This window comes from Tympanuchus pallidicinctus, unplaced genomic scaffold (assembly GCF_026119805.1).
Source record: "Tympanuchus pallidicinctus isolate F22 unplaced genomic scaffold, pur_lepc_1.0 scaffold25, whole genome shotgun sequence".
Taxonomy (NCBI): Eukaryota; Metazoa; Chordata; class Aves; order Galliformes; family Phasianidae; genus Tympanuchus; species Tympanuchus pallidicinctus.
The window spans coordinates 9,547,284-9,569,269 of NW_026294742.1; the positions used below are offsets into that span (position 1 = coordinate 9,547,284).

General features: G+C 57.6%; 1 protein-coding gene across 1 annotated transcript; it reads left to right on the forward strand.

Annotated features, from left to right (window-relative positions):
- The first annotated feature begins 921 nt into the window (after positions 1–921).
- Positions 922–21,204, forward strand: SH3RF2 (SH3 domain containing ring finger 2). Its single transcript, XM_052689579.1, has 8 exons — positions 922–1,367; positions 10,709–10,978; positions 12,445–12,540; positions 13,741–14,049; positions 15,966–16,060; positions 17,417–17,598; positions 18,658–19,001; positions 19,724–21,204. The coding sequence occupies exons 1-8, from the start codon at positions 996–998 to the stop codon at positions 20,003–20,005; spliced, it is 1,950 nt and encodes a 649-aa protein (XP_052545539.1). The 5' UTR covers positions 922–995; the 3' UTR covers positions 20,006–21,204.
- The last annotated feature ends 782 nt before the right edge of the window (positions 21,205–21,986 follow it).

Here is a 21,986-nt window from a genome sequence, read left to right on the forward strand (position 1 = left end):
CAGAACAAGGCCAGGTTCTGCCATCGCCAGCAGCACCCCGGGCTTGCTCAAGCATCCGCAGCTCAGAGCATGGGAGCAGCACTGCCGGTGCCCAGCCCTGGCCCAGCTGTGTGTGAGGGGGTTTGTGGCCATGGGCACCCCATGACCGAGGCAGGGAGAGCCCCAGCAGTGAGAAGCTCACACCCCCAAACCTCCGTATTCACACACCATCACCAGGGGAAGTTTCGGCACAGGCGGCACTGCTCTCACCTGGCCAGCACACGGGAGCTGCTGCTCTCCCACAAGCTGTGACTTGAGCCCAGAGCCTCCCGCCCGAGCGCAGCCAGCGCAGCCCCGAAGGAGCCGAACGGGTTGAGTGACTTTGTGCTGTGGGAGGAATAATCTCGCTGAGCTGCGGGAGCTGAGGCTACCTGGCGGGTGAGGACGTCGGCACAGAGTTTCCCCACGTCCCTCTAAGGTAAAACGGGATCGTAGTTGTGTTCGGAGGGCTTTTTATAGAGCTGCTGTCAAAACCGGTAGGCAGAGAGCTTAATTAGGACCGATCTTGGGAGCGAGGCGGTGCATGGGTGTGCGAGGGGCCGCTTGGAGCCGGAGCCGGGAGTAAACAGCTCAGGCTGATCTTATCGGGCTGCGCCCGCACCGTGCCGCGCCGCCAGGCGCCCGCAGAGCAGCGCAGGGCCGGAGCTCCTCGGGGTGCTGCCGGGACGGTGCGCGCCCTGCCCCACCGCGCGGTGCCACGCGGGGCTGCTGGGCACGGCCCCCTCGCTCCTGAATCAGCACTGACTCACCGCAGCTTGGATGGGAGTGCAAAGTAGGCATTTGCAAACGGGCTCGTGAGGCGCTGCCTTGCCATGTAGGTGGGATGCGGTACAGGCTCCAGCAGCCGAGCTCCGCTCTGATTCCTCCTCCCCTCCGCGCAGGGTGCCTGCCTCAGCCCGACGCCCGTGCCATGCGGGCGTCTCCGTCTCGGCTGTGACGGCAGCTCGGTGCCTACGATGGACGACCTGGCTCTGCTCGACCTGCTGGAGTGCCCGGTGTGCTTCGAAAAGCTCGACGCCACGGCCAAGGTGCTGCCGTGCCAGCACACGTTCTGCAAGCCCTGTCTGCAGAGGATCCTCAAGTCCCAGAAGGAGCTCCGGTGCCCCGAGTGCAGGACGCTCGTCCTCTGCGGCATCGAGCAGCTGCCGGCCAACCTGCTGCTCATCCGCCTGCTGGATGGTGTCAGGTACGGGCAGAATGCGCCCCGCTTTGGCTCCGTGCAGCGCTCAGGGCTCCTGTCCTCCCCCGCCTGCATCCGCAGGGCCCCGCGGGGTCTGCAGCTCGCCCAGCACCGGCCGCCCACCGCCCCCAGGAGCCTCACGGATGGGGTAAGCAGCGCCCGCGTTCGTCGCTGTGTGAGCACACAGCTCTGTCCCTGCGTGCCGGGGTGCCAAACTGCCGTGGCAGCAATGCTGCACGGATGTTTGGAGTAAGAGAGATTGTTCTTTTGTTTGCAAATCCGGCCGCTGTTTTCCTTGTGATATTTCTGCTTGGAGCTCATCATAGCAGTAATTGCACTGAGTCCCCGGCTCGGACAAATGCAGATTGCCTTCCTCTTTACACAAACTTTGCTGCTTTTCGCTGGAGCTTTCAGGTCCCTCCTGACTTTCAGGGGGCGTTTCTGATGCTTTAACTTTCAGGCAACTCACTGGGTGTGATAGCCATCAGATCAATCAGTGCAGGGCAGTAACTATCAGAGATGGAGAGAGGCACCTCAGTTTCCTCAGAATTAAAGAGGAAGGTAAAGGGACATTTGAGTCCCTAGCAAAACACCTTGAGATTCAGTGAACTCTACTTTCATCTAGGGAAGCTTTCCTCAGATAATTTTAAAGCTGCAAGCTATTCCTGTCATTTCTCTAACAGTACAAAAGCTTATTGGAAATAATTAGGACGTGGCATGGGATCTATGAAGGGAGCCTACCTCTGCCTGAATTTGGGGTTATATTTCTGAATTTCCTTTTCATTCACCTGCACTACTCTGTGCCACGTCTCTGATAGCCCAGAGCAGCCCTCAGCCCTGCAGACACGGCAGACCTGCAGCAGATCTGTCGCTGCTGTGCCATGGAGGCCCCATGCTGCTGCTTGGCTGTGAGCTCTGTGCAGCAGGGATGTGCTCAGCCAGGGGTCTCAGTGCCACCAGAATGTCGTCCCGGCTCCAAGCCAACCTCCTGAGCTCTTGGCCCCGGGGCTTCCTGCAGGGAAACATCCAGCAACGCACAGAAATGCACAGCAGAGCACATACTTCAGTTGGAGGGCAGCTCGCCACAAGGAGTGCAGCACACAGGTTGCAGCTTTCCTCTCACCCCTTTCCCATCCCTTTACCGGTGCTCAGGATGCTCAGGGACAGCTGTGGGTGTTGCTCTATGGCAGCTCCCTGCTGGCTCCCAAGCGTTCCCAGCGGTCTCTCGCAGCTCGGGGCAGCACACAGCAGGGTGGCATTGCCATGGTCCAACCCTGAGCCAACTGCCAGGGCCACCAAACAGTGGCAGCCCGGAGAGCTGAGGATCCTGTGCTCAGTCCGGAGTCAGCATCTCTCCGTGGCCTTGGTTAAGGCAGCAGAAGTCCATAATGCTGCTATTATTACTACTTTTACTATTATTATTGTCACCATTATTTAACAAGCACTGCTCTCCCAAAACAGAAACCTGGGCTCACAATTATTTTTAGACTTCTTCTGTGAAAAAGTTTGAACTGAGCTGATTTACTTTTCCTCCAGCATCCTCAAGGCTGTGCTAACACTCCTGGAATGACCCCATTACCAAAATCCCAAAGAGGGGGCAAAAGCCCTCACTATCAGCAGTGAAGCCAGCCGTCCCACACTCAGGCAGCTCCCGAGCACTCTGATGTCAGCCCCTGTGGCACTGTGCTCAGACCCCAGGAACGTGGCTGTCCCCACCACCTCATGGGCAGCATGTGGTGTCCCCATCCCCACGGGGTGCATGTGTTCCCAAAAGGAACGGTCTGGGTTGGCTGCAGCCATCCAGCAGTTGCTCAGGGCGTGCTGGGATTGCCGCAGGGCTTCCAGCACTGAGGCTGGGCTCCCACAGGACAGCCGCCCCCAAACAAACGCTTGCTCTATTTTGGGAGCCCAGAGAACAGCTCTCTGCATCCTGCTCCTCCACTGCCGCTCTCCTGCTGCTCCCCGGTGCAGCTCTCCGTGTGCTGGGAGGTGGTGGGGTCTCCAAAGAAGCACCACCCCCACCTGCAGACTGCTGATTGCCATTGGGATGTGCACCACTTCATGCTACAGAGCAAATAAATCTAGCGCCATGCTGCGCTGCAGCCTTGTGCACCATCAAGGCAGGATAGAGGACACATTTTGTTTTACAGAAAAGACCACCTATAAATAAACTTCCTTTACTCCGCGGAGCTGAGAAATCACAAGTTCGAGTGAAGTTTCGCCTCCCAGAGATGCTTTCTTGCCAGCTTGTTGCATGATAAAAACACCAACTAAATCTCCAAAGCAAACCAAAGATCCACACCTCTTGGCATGCAAAATTACCAGCAGCCCCAGCAGAGCTGCAGAATTGCTGGGAGCACAGCACACAGGCTGCAGCCAGGAGCTGCAAGGAGCCAGGAGTTCCAGCTGCAGCCCATCCCAAGCTCTCTCTTACCACCCATCAGCTCCCCTCTCACCGTGCCATGCCCAGCCCAGCTGGCTGCAGGTGGCAGTGCTGCGGGGCGCTGCCCAGGAGGCTGCCCAGGGTCTGCCTGGGCCCCGGGACTTCACCGTCTGTGTTGAGGACAAGACTTTGGATTTTCAGGATCTCCACGTAATAAACCGTCTGGAGCTCAGGAATGAAAGCATTTGCTAGGAGGTGAACGCACAAATAATTGACACCGAATCCTTTGAACTCCTCGGAGCCGCCCCTACCACGTGCAGGATGCGATTCTTGCTGCACCAGAGCATCCCTTTACCCGGCCCCAGCCCGGACAAGTGGGCAGCAGGAGGCTGCATGCTGCAGTGCAGCACCCCCAGCCGGCGCCCACGCAGGGCAGCGACAAGCGGGGGCCAAGGCAAGGCAAGGGCTCTGAGCCCTGCAGCTGGCCAGAACAGCACGCCGTACTGCCTCACCTTCAGCTGCTCCCTGCAGGAACCGCGCGCTGCAGCCGCCCCTCCTGCACGTCGTGGGAGATGGGCAGATAACAGCTCTCCAGGATAAAAATACATCGCACTCCAACGTTGCCACCTTCACATGGGCACTATATATAGAGCCCGCGCTCGGTATTTTCTGCTCCTCCAGAAACATCTCCAGCTCCTTTCTGAATTTGACAGACAGGATTTGGATTGCTGGATCTTGGTGAAACCTCACTCAGAGCCACCCTTGTGGCTGCACCCAGCAGGGGCAAACACATTTCTGACCCAACTGCAAAACCTCCTGGAAGAGGAGAGCCGGTCACCGTGCTGTCACAGGGCTGTTGTGCCAGGCACTGAGCTGCGGGGGGAAGCCCAGCTCCATGCAGGGCCAGCCCGCCCCAGGCCATTTCCACCTGCACAGTGCAGGGCTGCACTTTGCTAAGCGTGGGGTCTGGCGATGCTCTGGGAGGAGAGATTTGCCCCAGTTCACTTCCACTGCTCCTATCAGGGTGACCCAAGTGTCAGTCTTTGCCCTGTTCACCATTGCATGGTTTTTCCTCCTCTGCACGTGGTTTTAGCTTCTTGTGTCCATAGTAGAGGTCAGCCACATCAGTATCCATCACCCAACAATGCATACCCCAGAGAGCTGCATTCAACAGCACTGTGCTCAGCTGCGGCCGTGGAGCAGAGCTGGAGCTACACACAGCGTGGCACCGGGGCATCCATCTGTCCTGGGCAGCGGCAGCCACAGGCAGAACAGCACCGTGGAGCCACGGGGCAGGCAGGGTGCCGGGTTCCCCACGCAGAGCCCACACAGCACTGCGTGCCTCCAGCAGCCAGGCACAGCGGGGCCGGGCGCTCCTGGGCCGCTCCGTGCAGGGCACCGGGACAGCGGCAGGAGCCAGTTTCCCTGGTTCCACAAAATGAGGTGCTGAGCTGCAAATACATGAAAGTGTTTTAATTTGTTACCAAGGCAATGAGTCAGACTCAGATGGCGAGTCAGGAATAGAACAGCAGGATTTCTGCAGGGTAGCGCGTTCACCTCTAAGCGCCGTGGTCAGCGAGGAGGCTGAAAGTCTGAGGCTCTTGGCCGCCGCTGCCCGCCGTCACCTGGCTGCCACTCGGGCACACGCAGCTCAGCACCTGGATGGGCTGTGCTGCACTCCCTGGCACGGGCACTGCGACAGGCACGCTCACACTGGCTCTGCCAGGCGAAGCTCAGCAGTGCCCAAGAGGAGCACGGCTCGAGGCAGTGAGAACACCAGCGCCGTGCTTCGGGCTGAGCCTTCTCTCACTCTGCTTTACCTCTCCTCTGCTCTCCTCACAGGGGAATCTGCAGTGCTTGTCCCTCAGTGCAGCGATTTGCTCTGCTGTTACTAATTTTCAGGTACTCAAACTCCACTTAGCCTCAGGAGCGCACTGTGCGAGGCACCGTACAACTGAGTGATGACAAATTTATATGAAAACTTTCTCCTGGTGACCTGAAAGTGGGTGATTGAGCCATTGATCTTTCCTTTCCTTTTCCTAGCTTTCCATTCCTGGCCTGGGGAAGACCCCTCTTCTACCAATGCCAGCGCCAGCTTGGGCACTCTTTCTGAGAGACAAATATCTTTCTTGTGGAAATCAGATCCCTTATGAGGTTTTCCTTTGGGTTCAGAACAACTGGGAACCCAGAAGTTCTGAATGGTTTTGCAGGGAAGGGAGAGCAAGCCTTGCCTGCTGGGAAACCACATCTGCTGGGATCATGCATACCTTGGTTTCAGAGGCAGTCAGACTCCTTTTGGAAGTGGAAGCACAGGAGGAGGAGAGCAGCTCCTTCATCTGGCTGCAAGCCTGGGCTACAGCAAGTGCAACTAAGGGCGTGTGGGCAGTGATTGTTCCAGGCCTGGCCCACGGGTCAGCCAAGGGCAGCGCATCACACATCACATATGGCTGAAAACTTACTATCACAACATCTGCTAGGCAGAGGTCACAGAGGAATGGAGAGATGCACCATCCTTAAGCGAGCACTTTGCTGAAATAACATGAAAGCAAAGCTGCCATTGCAGGGCAAAAGCAAAGTGCAGAGCACTGGCAGGTTTAACGAGGGGCAAGGAGTCGGCACGGAGACATCGGCTTCCTGCAGCCCCGTGAGCCACCGCCTCAGCCCCTCCACAGCTCTGGCACTGCTGCACGGCCCTGCCCCGCCACGGCCCGATGGGCACAGCAGACAGCACTGCAGCCAACAGGGACACGCACGGGTGGGAAGTGGAGAGCAGCAGTGCTGGGGTTCCTCCCCGCATGGCAGGCAGGCACGGCGGGGCCACGTGGTCCCACAGCAGCACATCGTGCTGGGGCACGCCGAGGGCTGACACATTTGTTTTCCAAGCGGCTGAAAGCCGTGGCGCGCAGCGCAGCCGCCATCGCAGCGTGCTGAGAGCAGCACCAACAGCCAGCTGAGAGCAGCCACGTACAGGGGGGGAACCCCAAAGACAGAGCAGAGCCCTGGCCCTGCTCCAGCTGTGGGTCCCAGCTCAGCCCTCAGCCCCACATCGCTGCCAGCTCTGCCTGCACCGAGGAGCACAGCTCTGAGACAAGGCTGGGCGCAGGTGGAACGCCTGCATTGTTGCATCTTGGCACCGGCTCTGCTCACCTCAAACCTCTCTTGTGGCTTTATATCAGCCAGGTGAAGCCTAATATGGCCTTGTCCTCTGCCACAGCTGCTGCGGCAGCTCCACAGAGCCCCAGGGCCGGGAGCGGCGGCTCTGAGTCACAAACTGCTGCAGAGCCCTCGATGAGGGCTGCTCTATGCCTCCCGACATCGCTGTCCCTATTTCCCATTCCTCCCTGCAGCCTGAAGCCACATCAACAGCAGGCACCGCTCAGAAGGGGTTTGATCCCGAGGGCTGTGGGCCTGCAGGACACGGCTGCTCTCCCCACTCTGCTGCCCCTCGTGTGTGCAGGCTTCTCTGTGCCCCCTCCTCACATCCCCACTCGCCCTTCAGTTTCAGAGCTGTGGGCCGTGTTCCCACGCCTGGCTGCGGCCTCGGGCTTGTGCTTGCAGCCCCCCACACTCACAGCCCCTACGCTTGCAACCCCCCCTGCCCCACAGGAACGCAGACCCGGCCTGGCGCTGGCTGGGAGCGGCTGCTGGCACCTGGCGGGTGGGAGCAGACCTGGGAGGGGAACTCAGAAACCACAGCCGTCTGAGCCGTCAGACGTAATTACCCGAGGAGATGGGAGCGACGGGTTTGCTACGGATGGCTTTGTTCCGTGACGAGGCGGGAGTTATCTCCTCCGCCGAATAGCAGAAAAACAGAATTGCGATGGCAATTAATTTACATTCAAATAGCTCCTTTCATCCGGCCGGAACCCGAAGAGCCCCGAACACCGCGCTGTCACAAAGGAGAAGGGCAGTGCTCGTCCGTCGCACCGGGGGCGGGCAGCGCCTCGCTGGAGGCTCCCGCGAAGGCCGCCGCGGTTGGGACGCGGCGCTGATGGCGATCGGCCTCCGCGCAGCGCAGCTCCGCCTGCACAGAACGGGCCGGGAGCGGCGCGAGGCGCTGCGTGCAGCCCTGCGGAACCGACGGCTGCACGACGAGCCGCCGTCCCGGACCGCGCACACGGCCGACCAGGAGGTCGCAGCGTGGGAGCAACGAAGCTGGAAGATGCCCAGGGCTGGATTTCCTCCTGACAAAGATTGGCGCTGTCCTAGAAATAAACCTCTCGACGAGGCTGCTGGGTGCTATGGGAATATCGCTGCACGGCCCGGATGCGGCGGCGGCTCCGCAGGCAGCGCCCACCCTGCCGGAGCCGGGCGCGAGGCGTGCATCGGCTCTGCCGGCACCCAGCTGGACCCCGATGCACACGTTCCTCTTGATATCTCGGTGCTGTGAGGCTGTGCTCACGTTCACCCGCTGTCAGTAGCGAGGAGGTTATAACGAGCCCATTGAAGATAATTACAGCGCACATTTCTCCCAGCTATGAGGAGATGCTTTCATTCGCTCCCTCACACTCGCATGCATGTATTCAATTTGTGTCTTTGTTTGCTATGGAGGGAGACTCAGACGTCTTGGATGGCTGCCTGGCGCAGCTGATGCCAAATGCCGAAAATAATTAAACAGTTCTCTCTCCCTTCTCAGCCTCAACTCCATCGGGTGGGAGCAGTCACCCACAGCACAGAGGGCAGGGAGGTGCTGCGCTGCTCCTGCTGTGGGTGTCCCCCAGCAGACCAAAATTCTGCATAGTTTTGGGATGCTAAAGAAGCACAGAAGCACTAACATTGACAATCAGAGGTTTGCATCCACAAGTTCTGCAACAAGTTCCCATCCTCCAGGAGCAGTTCTGCCTTCCAGGAGCTCTTGCAGAAGAGCAGGAATTGTTCGGGGCGCGATGACCCCTTCCTCACCCCCCAGGGCTGAGTTCTGCACAGACATCCCCATCCCATCCTGCTCAGCACTCTGTTCTGGCCCACATTTCTGTCTGATTAAAACTAATTTTATAGAGGGTCCGATTGTCCTTCCTCCTGCCGAAGGAAGAACATTCCAGACTTCTCAGCACCGTCGCTTGTTTGACTTCTCCCTGTAGTAACAGGTTTGCATTTCATTTCAGAGTTTCTCTTATTTTCAATACATTTCCATAACTTGTTCTCGGTTCCTTTTATGTTTGGCCTTACTTTGCTGTGCAGCCACTCTCTCATCATCCCCGGACGTTTGTGTTCCTCCTCTACACGCCTGCTTCCACAGTTTGCATGGGTCCTTTTGTTTTGCTCCTAACACAAGTGCTACCTGTGCTGTGTCCTGGGCTGCCCCGTGCTGCTGTCAGCCCCTGCTCCCTGTGCTGCACAGGGCCGTGCACTGCCGTGCCTTTGCAGGGTGTTTCCTCGGGCAGCACTGCTGCTTCTGGACTTCCAGCCCAGGCACTGAGTGGGGATGGCTGAGCGAAGCTCTCCTGAATTTGGTTGTTATGATTTCCCTTTTTTTTCACCGATGCACTTTCAGTGTTACTAAGCCAAGTGCATGTGTTTACTATTACTGCAAATTAACAGACAAGACGAGTCAATTAGAACAAAACATTAAACTAATTGCTTCCTGTTCCAAATGCTTTGAAGAAAATGCAGCACATAAAATGTTTCTCCTCCTGGTTCCTTTCTCCTCCTGTCAGCATTTGGGAGCACTGGAAGATGTTTTCTTCCCCAGACTGCAATCCTTTCCTGTGCTTCTTTGGTCATCCCAAACAAACCAGTGCTGTGTTTTTCTCCCCCCTTCTTGCTCTCCCAGGGGTCCGGGCTGGGCAGGTGGTGCGGGAACCATTCTGGGGAGCTGATGTGAGCCCAGATGGAGCTCACCTGACACAAGATGGGACGTCAGTGCCCAAACACAGCCTGTGCTAAAGTAGCAGAGTTATGTGACCGATGCCCCGGGAGGATGCTGGTACCCCAGCTCTGAGTGCTGCCATCCTAGCAGCATCCCATGGAAGGCAGCTCCATCCATAGGCGCAGCACAGCTCTGCTGAGCCTCCACGCTCCGTGCGGCGGACGAGCCCTGCCCGTCTCCTTTGTGACAGCGCGGTGTTCGGGGCTCTTCGGGTTCCGGCCGGATGAAAGGAGCTATTTGAATGTAAATTAATTGCCATCGCAGTTCTTTTTTCTGCTTTTCGGCGGAGGAGATAACTCCCGCCGCGACACGGCAACGTTACAAAGCACTGAAAGCACGAACAGGGGCTGCTCTGTTGTTTTAGGATGTGCTGCTGTGGGACTCAGCACTGTGCTCAAGGATCTCCATCACTCCTCCACAGCACTAAAAGCAAGCCTTCCAGTTCGCTGATTTCCAAAGGCACGTCTCGGATTGCTCAGCAGAGCGCAGACACACTGCAGGATGGGCACCTGCTGCAGCTCAGCTGCCAGACCCCCCCAGCACTGTGACCAGGGTGGGCCTGCCTTCATTCAGAGCAACGGTCTGCTGCCTGTTGTGTTAAATTGAGTTTTCTGGTGTGGATAAAGGTCAGGAAGGCTGTTATTTTAAACACACTTTATGGGTTTATTTCGATGACGGTCAGGATGCTAAAGGTCCCTCACATCTGCTGATTCTGGCATCTCTCTTCTTTCTCATATCGTACCATAACAACAGTAACATTAAGAAGCTTCTCTTCCTGTAACCCAGACTGAGCACCAAAATCTTAAGGGCTCTTCCCCAGCCCCGTGCTGTTGGGCACCGCAGGTGGCAGCTGCTGGGAGCTGCACAGCTGTTGTCACCTCCACCCACACCAGAACAGAAACACCCAAATTCATTCCAGGGAGATTTTAGTAGAAGGGAACTTGCAGCAGGCAGTAGGATCCCGTGGGATGGCTACATTAAGGCATGAATTGTTCCTTAATATTCTCAGACAAGTTCAGCCTGCTTTTCATCTGGATACACATTTAGAAGAAGTACTTTGGAGCTCGATTTCGTTAGAAAAAGACATCAAGAAAGGATGGGGGCAGTTGGTCGCAGCCAACGCACACTTCAGCCTTGTTGTCCCTCTGCCTTTTCCCACTAATGACAAATTCTTGCCGAGCTGTGCCTGCATGAGCGCCGCTGCCGGCTGAGCTCTGTGCCGTTCCTCGTCCCGCAGGTGCCGCGAGCCAAAGCGCTGTTCTCGTACCGGGGCCACAACCCCGGCGAGCTGCGCTTCAACAAGGGGGACGTCATCGTGCTGCTGCGGCAGCTGGACCAGAACTGGTACCTGGGGGAGCTGAACGGCGTCAGCGGGGTCTTCCCAGCCAGCTCCGTGCAGGTCATCAAACAGCTGCCGCTGCCGCCGCCTCTCTGCAGGGCTCTTTACAACTTCGACCTGAGGAGCAGGGATAGGAGTGAGAACAACGACTGCCTGTCATTCCACAAGGTAACACCGCTCTGCGGGGGCTGCGCGGGCCGGGCCGGTGCTCTTCTTTAGATTGCATCGCATTCAGCGCCACAGCAGCTCTGCGCTGAGAGCCAGGAAGGTTTACAGACACTGACAGCAGTGACTGAAGCCGGCTTCCCCCGGGGGGGAGCGCGGACTCAGAACGAGAGCATCCTGGGAGAGCAGTGTGACCCTGAGCAGCCATTTCAGGCCCCGGTTTGACTGATGGAGTTGATGAGCAGCAGCTGCTGGTGGCAGTTTGCTCTCCCACCAGATCACTGAAAGAGCCTAAAAAGATACCCACTGATATATCAGAGAAAATTGCTTGCAGGTCTGACAACGCTTCTCTTACACAGCCTACTTGCATTGAGGCAGCCTGCTGGAGGCACACGCTGCAGAGCAGGACCTGAACTTTTCCTGTATTTCCTTTCATTCCCCAAAGTCTGCAGAGCTCGTGTTTGCTCTCAGCTGGAGGATATGGCTTTCAGGGCAACTGCACCTCCCAGCAGTCAACTGTCACTGTGCTGTCAGAAGGAGGTGAGGCAGTGCAGAGCACAGCAGAGAGCAATGCCTGGAGGCAGCAGTGTCCCTGCAGAAGCCACCGTCCCTCCCAGCACAGCACAGATGCTCCTGCACTCTGGCCAGCAGGAAGCAGAGGCACAGGGAAGGTGTGGGCTGCAGCGGGTCAGGGCTGAATGTGGGGTGCATGCAGGGCAAGAAGCCAAAGATCCCGGAGTTCCCTGTGCCTCCTGACCAAGAAGAGGAGCCAGAGGGGAAGCAGTGCAGAGCAGCACTGCACGTAGGAGCACCAAAACCTCTCTGGGATGCCTGCTCCAGTGCTCCGGCTGCACCTGCCTGCTGTGCAGCACAGCTCGAGCTCATTCTTCAGAAGCAGAGCTGACTGTTATGCAGACCTCCAAAAATCTTCCATCTTCCTGTGGCTGCCTGCAGCCCTGCAGTGTCCCTGATCTGGCAGCATCCCCATGCTGGGAAGAGCCCCTGCCTGTCGCCCCACCTGCCACCCACCCCCGCCATCGTACTTCCAAAACCTGCACTTCAATAGCAGGAGCAATTTCAGCTCCTGAAGTAATGGGCTGAGGGTTGTAGCAGCGTGACACCAACTGCCCCACCACTCACACTGATCTCTTGCTTGGTTTGGAGCTAAAATGCCATCTTTGTTATTCATTCTGGGCATGGTGATTGCAGAGACGTTTCCCCAAGGTGGGAGCCCCCAGGCAGCACCTCTGTGTCTCACATCCCCTTCGCCAGGCTCGTGCCCATGTCTGCATTCAGCCACGCTTGCACCCTTACACAAAACCCACGCTTGAGCATTGTGCTGAGCAAGGACTTGCGTTTGGGAACAAGGACACACCAAAAGGAGCAGAGGGTTGGCAAGGGAGCAGCACTGAGGTGCAGCATTGTGAAATGTGGGGCGAGCCGCCCGCTCACAGCGCTCTGCCTTGCAGGGAGACATCATCACCGTCATCAGCAGAGTCGATGGCAACTGGGCCGAGGGCAAGCTGGGCGACAAAGTGGGCATCTTCCCTGTGCTGTTTGTGGAGGTGGGTACAGCCCTGGCATGGGACTGCAGTGTGGGGAAGGCGGGGGCAGAGCATGGGCAGCAGGCAGAGCCCTCACAGCTGCGCTCTGGACACAAATTTTGCTCCTGTGGTGCAGCTGCAGAGTGGGAGTGTGGCACCAACAAGAATTCCTCGAAACAGAATTAACACTTATAATCACCATAATTACAGCAAACACATCTTTGTGGCTGTTTTATAAAAGGGCAGCAGTAGAACATCCTGTTTGAAGCTCTAATATATTTGGTAAAGCACCTTTTCATTTAATTAAATTGTTTTAACTCATTTAAGCCTGACGTTAACAGAAATGAGCCAGGCAGGGCCACGCAGAGCCACCAAGGAGTTAGGAATTAACCAAAGAGGAGCAGCGATGTGTCTGCTCTGAGAGGCATGGGGCTTTCCTGGCTTTGATGCTCCCATCCGTGCCCTTTAATGGGCCCTCTGCTCTTAGAGAAGGCAGAGAAGTTGGGCTCTGGCTGCGGTTTAATTGCACAGAGAAATGACGCTATGACCAGCCTGTATATGTGCATGTGCACACATGATTCTTTTTAAACCTCGCTGTAAGAAGTGAGGAGGAAGGAAATGAACAAACAATCCGTGCAGCAGAATGACAGCACTGAGCAGCAGCTCCCTGCCCCACGCCAGCCGCTGCCATTCATCCCCAGCCGGGCGCATTGCCTCACATGAGTGGGTGAGAATCTCCAAGTTTTGCAATTTGTTCATGTCAGCAGTAAATCATGATTAATTCCTCTGGCAGTCATCCTGGTGAAAAACACTGTCACCACATGCCCTTTGTATTAATGCTGTAGTGATCAGCAGTTTCCAAGAAACACTGCTTGAACGTTGCCTCTGTAAGCTCAGGGCTGGGCCCTTCCCACGAGCGCTTCCAGTGCCATGGGCTGCAGGGGCACAGCGGGCTCCAGCCTTGCTCGGAAGCCGCAGGCAATGGGGGCTCGGTGGCAGCTCCCGGCTGTGTGAGCCGTGTGTTTTCCAAACCAGTTTTAATTTGTCTGCCAGCCCTGCGCTGATAATTCGGTGTTCAGAACTTGTTGCTGAAAGCATGGCGGGGAAGCACTCGAGCCCCGTGTTGCACAGATGCCCACGAAGCCGCCTGCGTCCTGCCTGCAGCCGTGCTGCTGAGGAGGACCCGCAGCAGCCCCTGGGCCTTCCCTGTGTCTCTTGCAGCCAAACACGACAGCACGGCAGCTCCTGCAAAGCAGCAAAGGCTCCTGGCCCACCCCGCTCCGCTGCGCACCGCTGAGCGCAGCCTCCCCGAAGGCGCAGGGCCGGGAGCTGCACAAGGCGCCCGACGCGCGGCGCAAGAGCCTGCGGCCCTTCTCCATCACCACGGCCCTCAACACGCTGAACCGCATGGTGCACGCCCCTGCCGACCGCCCCGCGCTGCGCATCAGCTCCCCGGTGCTCATCAGCTCCAGCAACCCCAGCGTGGCCGCTGCCGGTAGTGAGGATGCGGCCCGTGGGACCCCCGCCCAGGTGAGGCTGCAGCGGGGTGGCGTGGGGCGGGCGGCCAGGTGGAGGGCATGCGATGGTTGGACCGAGAGCGCCTGGGGGATTACGGCTCAGCGGGCTGCTGGGGACACTTGTGAACAGGGAAGGTCGGTTCTTAGAGCCCAGGGAACCCATGGAAAGTAAGGGACTGGAGTTCCCTCCTCGGAGGTCTCCAAAGCCCCTCGACGTGGCCCTGGGCACCTGCTCTGGGTGGCCCTGTTGGGGCAGGAGGAGGCTGGGGGGTCCGTGGGCAGTGCCATCGTCCTGAGCCCCAGCATAAAATCCTGACTGAAGCCCCTGTTTTGGGAGAACCCATCTGCTGGGCTCTCCTTGGAGGCCGCTGCAGGGCAGGCTTCTGCACGAAGGACAAATGCAACAGTGTGAGAGCACTTGCAGGAGCAGTGCCCCACCTCCTGCTGCTTCCAAGCAGCTGTGTCAGCCCTCCTGGAAGTCGGGGTTGCTGCCCTATCCCGAATCCACTGCTGCTGCAGCTCTCTGCTTCCAGACTGATGGCTCCTGCACGCTGGCAGTCCCTGGGCAGCCCTCCTGCTCGCAGCCACCCAGGGGTGCAGGCTGACCCTGAGAGCGCATCCTCTGCTGGCTGCAGAGGCAAAGAGGCAAAGAGCCTCGTTGCTGCTTCGTGCTCTATCTGAAGATCTCAATAGAGGATCTTCACAGATCATCTGCAATGGGAGGAAAAAGGTTCTGTTTAGATTTATGTGGCATCTTTCACACTGAAGGCTGCTCCAACATTTTATAAAGCAATAAGCCAGCCCCCGGCACTTCGGTGTCTGCACAATAAAACCCAGCAGGTATTTTGTGCTTAGCATTAGCCTGCAAACAGCCCTGGATATTAGGCCCTCTTTTATGTGAGTGGAAATGAAGCCCTACAATAGAACCATAATTCAATTGAAATGGTACTGTGTCTCATGACCCCAATATAATTTTACCAAAAGTGTCTCGGTGTGAGCTATTGTCAACAGCGTAAGTAGCAGCACAGATGCGTTGATGTGCTGCCTGTTCAGGTTTCCTTCCTTCTGAACAACCATTTTTCTTTGGGGACACACAGGGGTCTGTGTGCTGTGCATCAGTCAGTGTGTGAGCACAGCGCCCAGTGAGGCACAGCCACAGCGCTGGGGTGGTGCTGGGGGGTGGGAGATGTTGGGGGTGGGAACCCAGAAACATAACAGAAGAGTCAGCAGTTCCAGGAGGGGTGCAAGGGCTGTGGGAGCGGCGTGGAGCAGTGACAGAAGGATGCTGGAAGGTCTGGAAGGGCTGTGCTTCCAGGCACATCAAGGTATGAGCAGTGCCAGCCTGTGATGCTTTACCGTCTCCTGCCCGAAACGTGGCTACTGTCCTGCTTTGTAGGCTGTGAACCCTACTTTCCTAAGTGCCAGTGAGAAGCACTGACTGTAACTTGATTCTAAAACAGGTGCCTCACACTGGGTCCCTGTGCTGTTCCCAGAGCATTGTCTTCTAAGCAGATAAATTGTTTCCCTTTCTTTCCCTTTTTCTCTCCTTTTCTAACTCCAGCAGCAGCACAGCACGGTGCTGCAGGATGGACTGCGCTGTCCTGGTGCCGCTCATCCTGTGCTGTTCTGCTGGGCACACATTGCAACCAGCCAGGACAGCTCAGGGAGTTCAGATTCAATTGTTTTGCTTTTGAAAGTTTTGCTTTCAAGACCAAGAGCAGGGTTCATCTTCCCTAGAAAATTCTGTGCTCGTTAAATGACCTTGCGCCTCATTTGCTGGATCCATCTGCAACTCAGTGAGGTTCTGTATCTCTTTTTCGTCTTTTTGGAAGCATGGAGAGGCCCGTCCAGTGATTTCAATGGTTTCTCCAGTGGCTAAAACAAGCCCCTCTTCACATTAACATACTGCATTCTGTTTCCTCTCGGTAGGTCAGCGCATCCTACTATCCTGCTCCGGGATCACTGAGGCACTCGGCAGCCATCGTCACTCTGCCCCACCTGCAGCATCACCTCTCAGCCAACATGTACGTAGTGTGAATCGTGCTGGGGGTCACACAGCACTCCGCACTGCATCCATGCCTCTTCCCAGCCCAGTTGCTCCCTGGGCTCCTGCCTGCAGGAGGGGCATTGGGTGCAGGGCTGTGTGCCTGGGGCTGGGGCCATGCATGGGTGTCTGCATTTCTGAGTAGGAACTGCATGGACTGCTGGGGCAGCTGACCCTGAAGGTTGTTGTAGGGGTATGGCAGAATTTAGGTACAGTACTGGAAAGATTTGAGACAGATTCTGACCGTTCCTGTTGCTACTGCCCAGGCAGAGCACACATCTGCACTCCTCGTGGTGCTTTGCCTTAGGCCAGGTGCTCTTTAGTCCTCCATGCCCTATGGCACTGGGTACCTGTGTGGTAGGATGGCACAGCAGCATTCTTCTTGCTCACTGCCCTTGGCTGGTTGCCTACTGCTTCTGAGAAAGATGCTGTGACAAGATCTACTTTTCTTCAGTCCTGTTGGCCCTTCTTTTATTCATACCCCCTCTGGTCAAACCCTGCAGGCAGGCTCTTCACTGTGAGTCATCTCTGCAGTAACAGCAGCACCCCATGAGCTGTGCAGGGCTGCAGGGGGACTCTTGTGCATGCAGTGCCCACAGCACACAGCCCCACGCCGCAGGCAGCGCTGCAGGCACTGGGCACAAGGACAAGGCCCCCCCATGTCCCCGTGTCTCCACAGCTGCATGCCTCTCCATCCCTATGTGGGGCACGGCCCTGACGAGCTGAAGCTGCAGAAGGGTGAAGGGGTTCACGTCCTGGGGCAGCACCACAACGGCTGCCTGCAGGGCGCCTCGCTGGCCAGGGGCAGGGCCGGCATCTTCCCCAGCAGTTCCTTTGCTCCCCTCCTCAGGTCTGATTTTCCTTGCATGGAACCAAAGCAGAGGGATGGGGAACTGTAGGACGCGGCCTTCTTGCTCCCACGGTGATGTCATTGCTTTAGAGCAGGCATTCAGATGCTGGAAGCCATGGATATAACTGAGTGAATGCATTAGGAAGAGCAATCATTAAAATATACGCTTACTTTAGGAGAGAAAAAAATTGCCCGTGCCCTCAGTTTCCCTGAAATACACCCAGGTTGGGCAGAGACCCGGCCACAGGCTCACAGTGCACAGTATGCACAGGGAATGTGGGGGAGCCGTCAGGAAACCTCACCCTGGACTCGCACTGAATTATTTGGAGCAGCAGCGCCCAGCCCTGCAGGGAGGCGTCCGCGCGGACCCCACCTCGCCGGGATCGGAGCCGGCGCTGCAGCGGGGGACTTGACGGCGCTGAGCTCCAATGCGCACAGCGCCGCGCTCCTCCACCACCAGCTGACGTTCTGCTCCTTCGCCAACAGGAAGCCGAGCGTGCCCGACTCGAAGCTGCCCGCGCTGTACGCCTCCTGGACGCTGTCGGCCTCGTCGGTGTCCTCCCAGGGCAGCGCCTCCGAGAGCGCGCAGCGCCAGAGCCGAGCGCTGAAGGCAGCGCTGCCCCTGGGGCACACGGCGCTGCGGCGCGGCCGCGGCTGCACCAGGAAGAGTGAGTGCGGGTGGGCGCTGGGATACGGGCGGTGCAGCCCTACGGGCGGTGCGCCGTGCTTGGGATGCGCGCAGGGATGGCCGAGGTGCTGCCGACGTGCTGCTGTGGGGAACTGCGAGCCCTGGTTGTGCAAACAGCACCGGGAGCTGCGTTGGTTTTGGTCCTCCGAAGAGAGGTTTGGGGGTTGTCACGGAGGACCCTGAGAGCTCCGTGTGCACAGGCGTTTACAGAAGGTTAAATTAAGGTATTATCAGGAGTTATCAAGAAAGAAGCTCAGAACAGAAGGGTAAAACTCAGCAGTGCCATTGTAGGAGTGCTGGTGAGCTCATATCCTGAATACTTCTCATATTCTGATAACTCAAAGAGAATAGAGTAAAATTAGAAATAAGCATGGGAAGGATGAGCAAGAGAATAGAATAATTCTATTTCAGGAGCAAAGTTTTACAGCATGGAAATATCCAAGATGCACGAAGTCATGAATAGGCTGCAGGTGGAAAGGTACACTGCCTTGGCACAGCTTTCTGAATGTGCTGAGCAGCCACAGCACGCTGCCCAGGTTGGGTGCAGATGGATAGCGATGCTGGCTGGGACCTGGCTCATTTGCAAGAGCCACTGTTGGAGGCTTTAGACTTAAAAGCTGTTTTGCTGTAGAGAACCCCACGCACCTGTGGTGGCTCTTATTAAAAAATCAATCTTGTAAACAGCGAGGCACTGACAAGGAAATTAAGTGTGCGACTTCCAGTGCTGCAGCCTGGAAAGCAGCTGCCAGATGGAGCAGCCAGTGCAGAGCAACCAATGGCAGCAAACCGTGGGGGGGGGCTCGGGTGCAAACTTACAGATGTGCTCGGCCAAAAGCACAACGGCAGAGGATGGGGAACGCCAGGCCTGCGGGGTGCTGCTTCCCCCACGGCACCTCGGGGGGCTCCGTGCAGGACCACGCAGGGCCGGGCAGTACGTCCTGCAGGGCTGTCTGCCCCCCACTGCACGCAGCTGCCCCGCGCCTTCCTGCTGGGACCTCGCTAACCACTCTGCCCTGCCCTCCCCTTTTCTCACCCCCAGATGGGTCCCTGCAGAGGCCGGGGCAGGCAGGGCTGCAGGCTGCCAGCTCCCTCCGCCGCGTTCCCACGGCCGGGCTGCAGCCGTACCCACATGCTGGCAGCTCAGCGCACAGCAGCCCCGCTGCCGGCACAGCCGAGATGGGCGCGAGGCCCAACTTCTCCCACGAAGCCCTGCCAGCACTCGTGGTCAGAGGAGGGGAAAGCAGGACTCCATCTGTCTGCAGTTCGGTGATCCTGGACACCACGGAGCCTCTGGCAAAGAGTGAGTCGGTGCCCCGGCCGCCCGCATCGGCCCCGCCGTCCATCCTGGTGAAGCCGGACACCTCCCGTAACAGCAGTGACAAGGTACAGAGTGCTGCCCAGGGCCGATGGGTGCTACTGGGGTTGGTGCCTGCCTTAAGCTGTCAGATATTGGTGCTGCTGACTCTGCTGTTCAAATTAAGCCCTTCAGAAAGGCCAAGTGCTGCAGGGTGTCCTTCAGAAGGGGCCATTGCTCATTGGTTCAGTGGCCGTGATCAAACTTTGAGGCTTTCTGAGGTCTTATATCAGGCCCCCTCACTGAAGTCCCCGTAAATCACAGAGCCATTAAGTCTGGAAAAGACCTCTGATATCTGCAAGTCCTACCCCAACCCACCCCCGCCATGCCTGCGGACCATAGAATGGCTTGCAAACCCCCAAACTAACCCCCAAAACACGAGGGGAGCCACCAACCTCCAACCACATCCCCCCATGCCATATCTCCACAGTTCTGGAACACAACCAGTGTCAGTGACTGCTCCACTCCCTGGGCAGCTTGCTCCCACCTGACTGCTCTTTCAGAGACGTCATTTCTCCTTATCTCTCGGGTACTGAAAGAGCAAACACCAGAGCTGGGTGCCGAGCCCCGCGCTGGGCTGCTCGCTGCAGAGCAGGACAAAGGGAACGCTTTCCTGCCCTCCCCCCCATGACAGCTCTCCCTCCCCGGGGCCCCCAATAGGTCCGTGGTTGACAGAGCGGTGCTTGGGGCTCCCGGTGCTCGAGGCGGGCGCCACGCCGCCCCTCGCGGTGACGCGATGCTCTCCTCGCAGCAGGTGAAGACGGTGCGGTTCCAGAACCACAGCCCGCCGCCCAAGCGGCACGGCCCGCAGCCCTCCCCGCGCCTGCCCCGCAGCAGCACCGAGTCGGCGCTCGCAGCTGAGCCCCCGCCGCCCGACGGGAGCCCCGAGCCGCCCGCGCTGCCCTCCCCGCGCCTGGGCAGCAGCCCCCTGCATCCCCGCAGAGCGCTGCACCCGCGGGCGGCGTCGCTGGAGCTGTCAGCGCCGCTGACCTTCCCCGTCAGGAAGAGCTACAGCAGCGTCTCCGCCAACTGACAGGTAGTGCCCGCAGCCCCGCACCCATCTGCCCCTCCTGGGGGTGGTGTGGAGCTCGGGGACCCCGGAGGGCGGTGACACGGAGCGGCTGCTCGCGCAGGGAACGGGGATGAAGCGGGATGGGAGGACGGGCACAGCGGAACGGCGCTGCGTGCTGCGATCTCCAAGGGGCCACAGCTGTGCCCACGGGGATCCAAGCGGCAAATGTCACCTTCCTACAGGATGGGGCTCCAGCTCACGTGCTCATCACTGGTGTTGAGACCACCCGTGCCCATCTGACACAATGAACATCGGATCCAAAACTGCTGTAACGTCACATCCATCGTTAAACACGTTCCAAACCCGTGGAACTAGCTTCATTGGTGACCCAAAACTCACCACGGCCATAGAGCAGCCCCAGCAAAGGAGCCTTTGGAACAGAGGGACTGACAACTGTCCACTATCCCACACGCTTGGCTCTCTCAGACCCTTTCTCTTTAAGCAGCAGAAAGGGATTTCCAGCAGCACTGCATCCTTTGCCCGCTGCTCTCAGGTACAGGGGGCAGTGCAGGCAGAGAACAGGACGCCCTCAGCGTCACTGCACAGCCCAGAGCAAACACCAGCGCTTTGCAGAAGGTTCCTCTCATCCCCTTAAAAAAGTAATCCAGAAACCTCAGCAGCTCTACAGCCAGGAACAACTGCCCCCTCCAGACACGTCCAGAGGTGAACAGAACCGCACAGCGCCCCTGGCCAGCCGTGGCAGTGATTTACACACACAGCAGCCACGCAGCGCTCCTACCAGCCCCTGCTCAGAACACCATTCCCCCTGCCAGGACAAACAGCACCGAGGCAGCACTGCACAGAAGAACACTGCAATGCTGTGCAGCCCGTTGTGTGGTGCTGAGACTTCACACAGTGCTCCCAACCCGCTGGGTGATGGCAACCACTGAGCATCCATTCAGCTGCTGGGGGAAGGAAAGGCTCTGCCACTGCATGTGAACAGCTGGGGGCAGCGATGGGCAAAGGCACCGAGTGGAAGGGCTGTTTTGCTAAGAGCAGGAGGCCATTCTGGGACAGATCCCAGAGCTCCTGGCACAGGGTGTCCCTGCTTTGATGCTATTCCCTCAACCAAAACATGGAGGGAGAGACAACCGAAAACAGGGCGCCACTTACAGCAACAGCTCTAATCGGTGCTGTCAAGCTGCTCCCAAGCTGCAATGAGGGTGAACCCAGCTCCTCACAGCACCTGGGCTGCATGCTGCACTGCGGGATGGAGGCTCTCATGGGACGTTCCTCCCAGCCCCAGGCTGAAGGAGGCTGTAGGAGCAACAGGAGCAGTTCCAGGGGCTGCCAGCAGCAACACTCCAAGGCCCAGGAACTGCTTCCAAGTGTTTTATTACCCAACCTGATCCTGTTTAGTTTTCCTTAAGCCACCAAGGCAGCGCCCAGAAAGGCAAAAACCCAGCCCCAAAGCAGCAAGTCCACATGTGTATTTATCAGTATGTTAGAGGGCTGGCTTACTGTTGAATGGCTCGAGGTGTGTTTGTGCAAAATACTTGTATCACACATAATTATAGCTACATAGACTTTAGGTTTCCCTTTTCCTTTTCTCCTCCTTCCCCAGCCACCCCTGGGCTCAGTATTTCCCTAAGAGGCCCCATTCCAGAGCAGGCAGCACTCAGCCCAGCTGCACGGCTGGACCCCACACCCCCAGCAGCCCCATGGGGTTGGGTGCTGACAGCACCCAGGGGGGCCACACACTGCTGACAGGCAGACAAAGGACCATTTGCATCAAACCTCTGAGCTGAATGCTTCCTGAAGTCAGCAAGGGTCAGACAGTAACTGACTGCGCTCATCGGGCTGTGAATTTTGATGTCTTTCTGCACTGAGCCCAGCAAACGTTGCAGGGAAATGTTACAGTCTTATTACTATGAATGAGAGCACAGGAAGGACTGGTTTACACGTGTATGTTTAGAAACAGCTATATATAATCTTTTCTTAT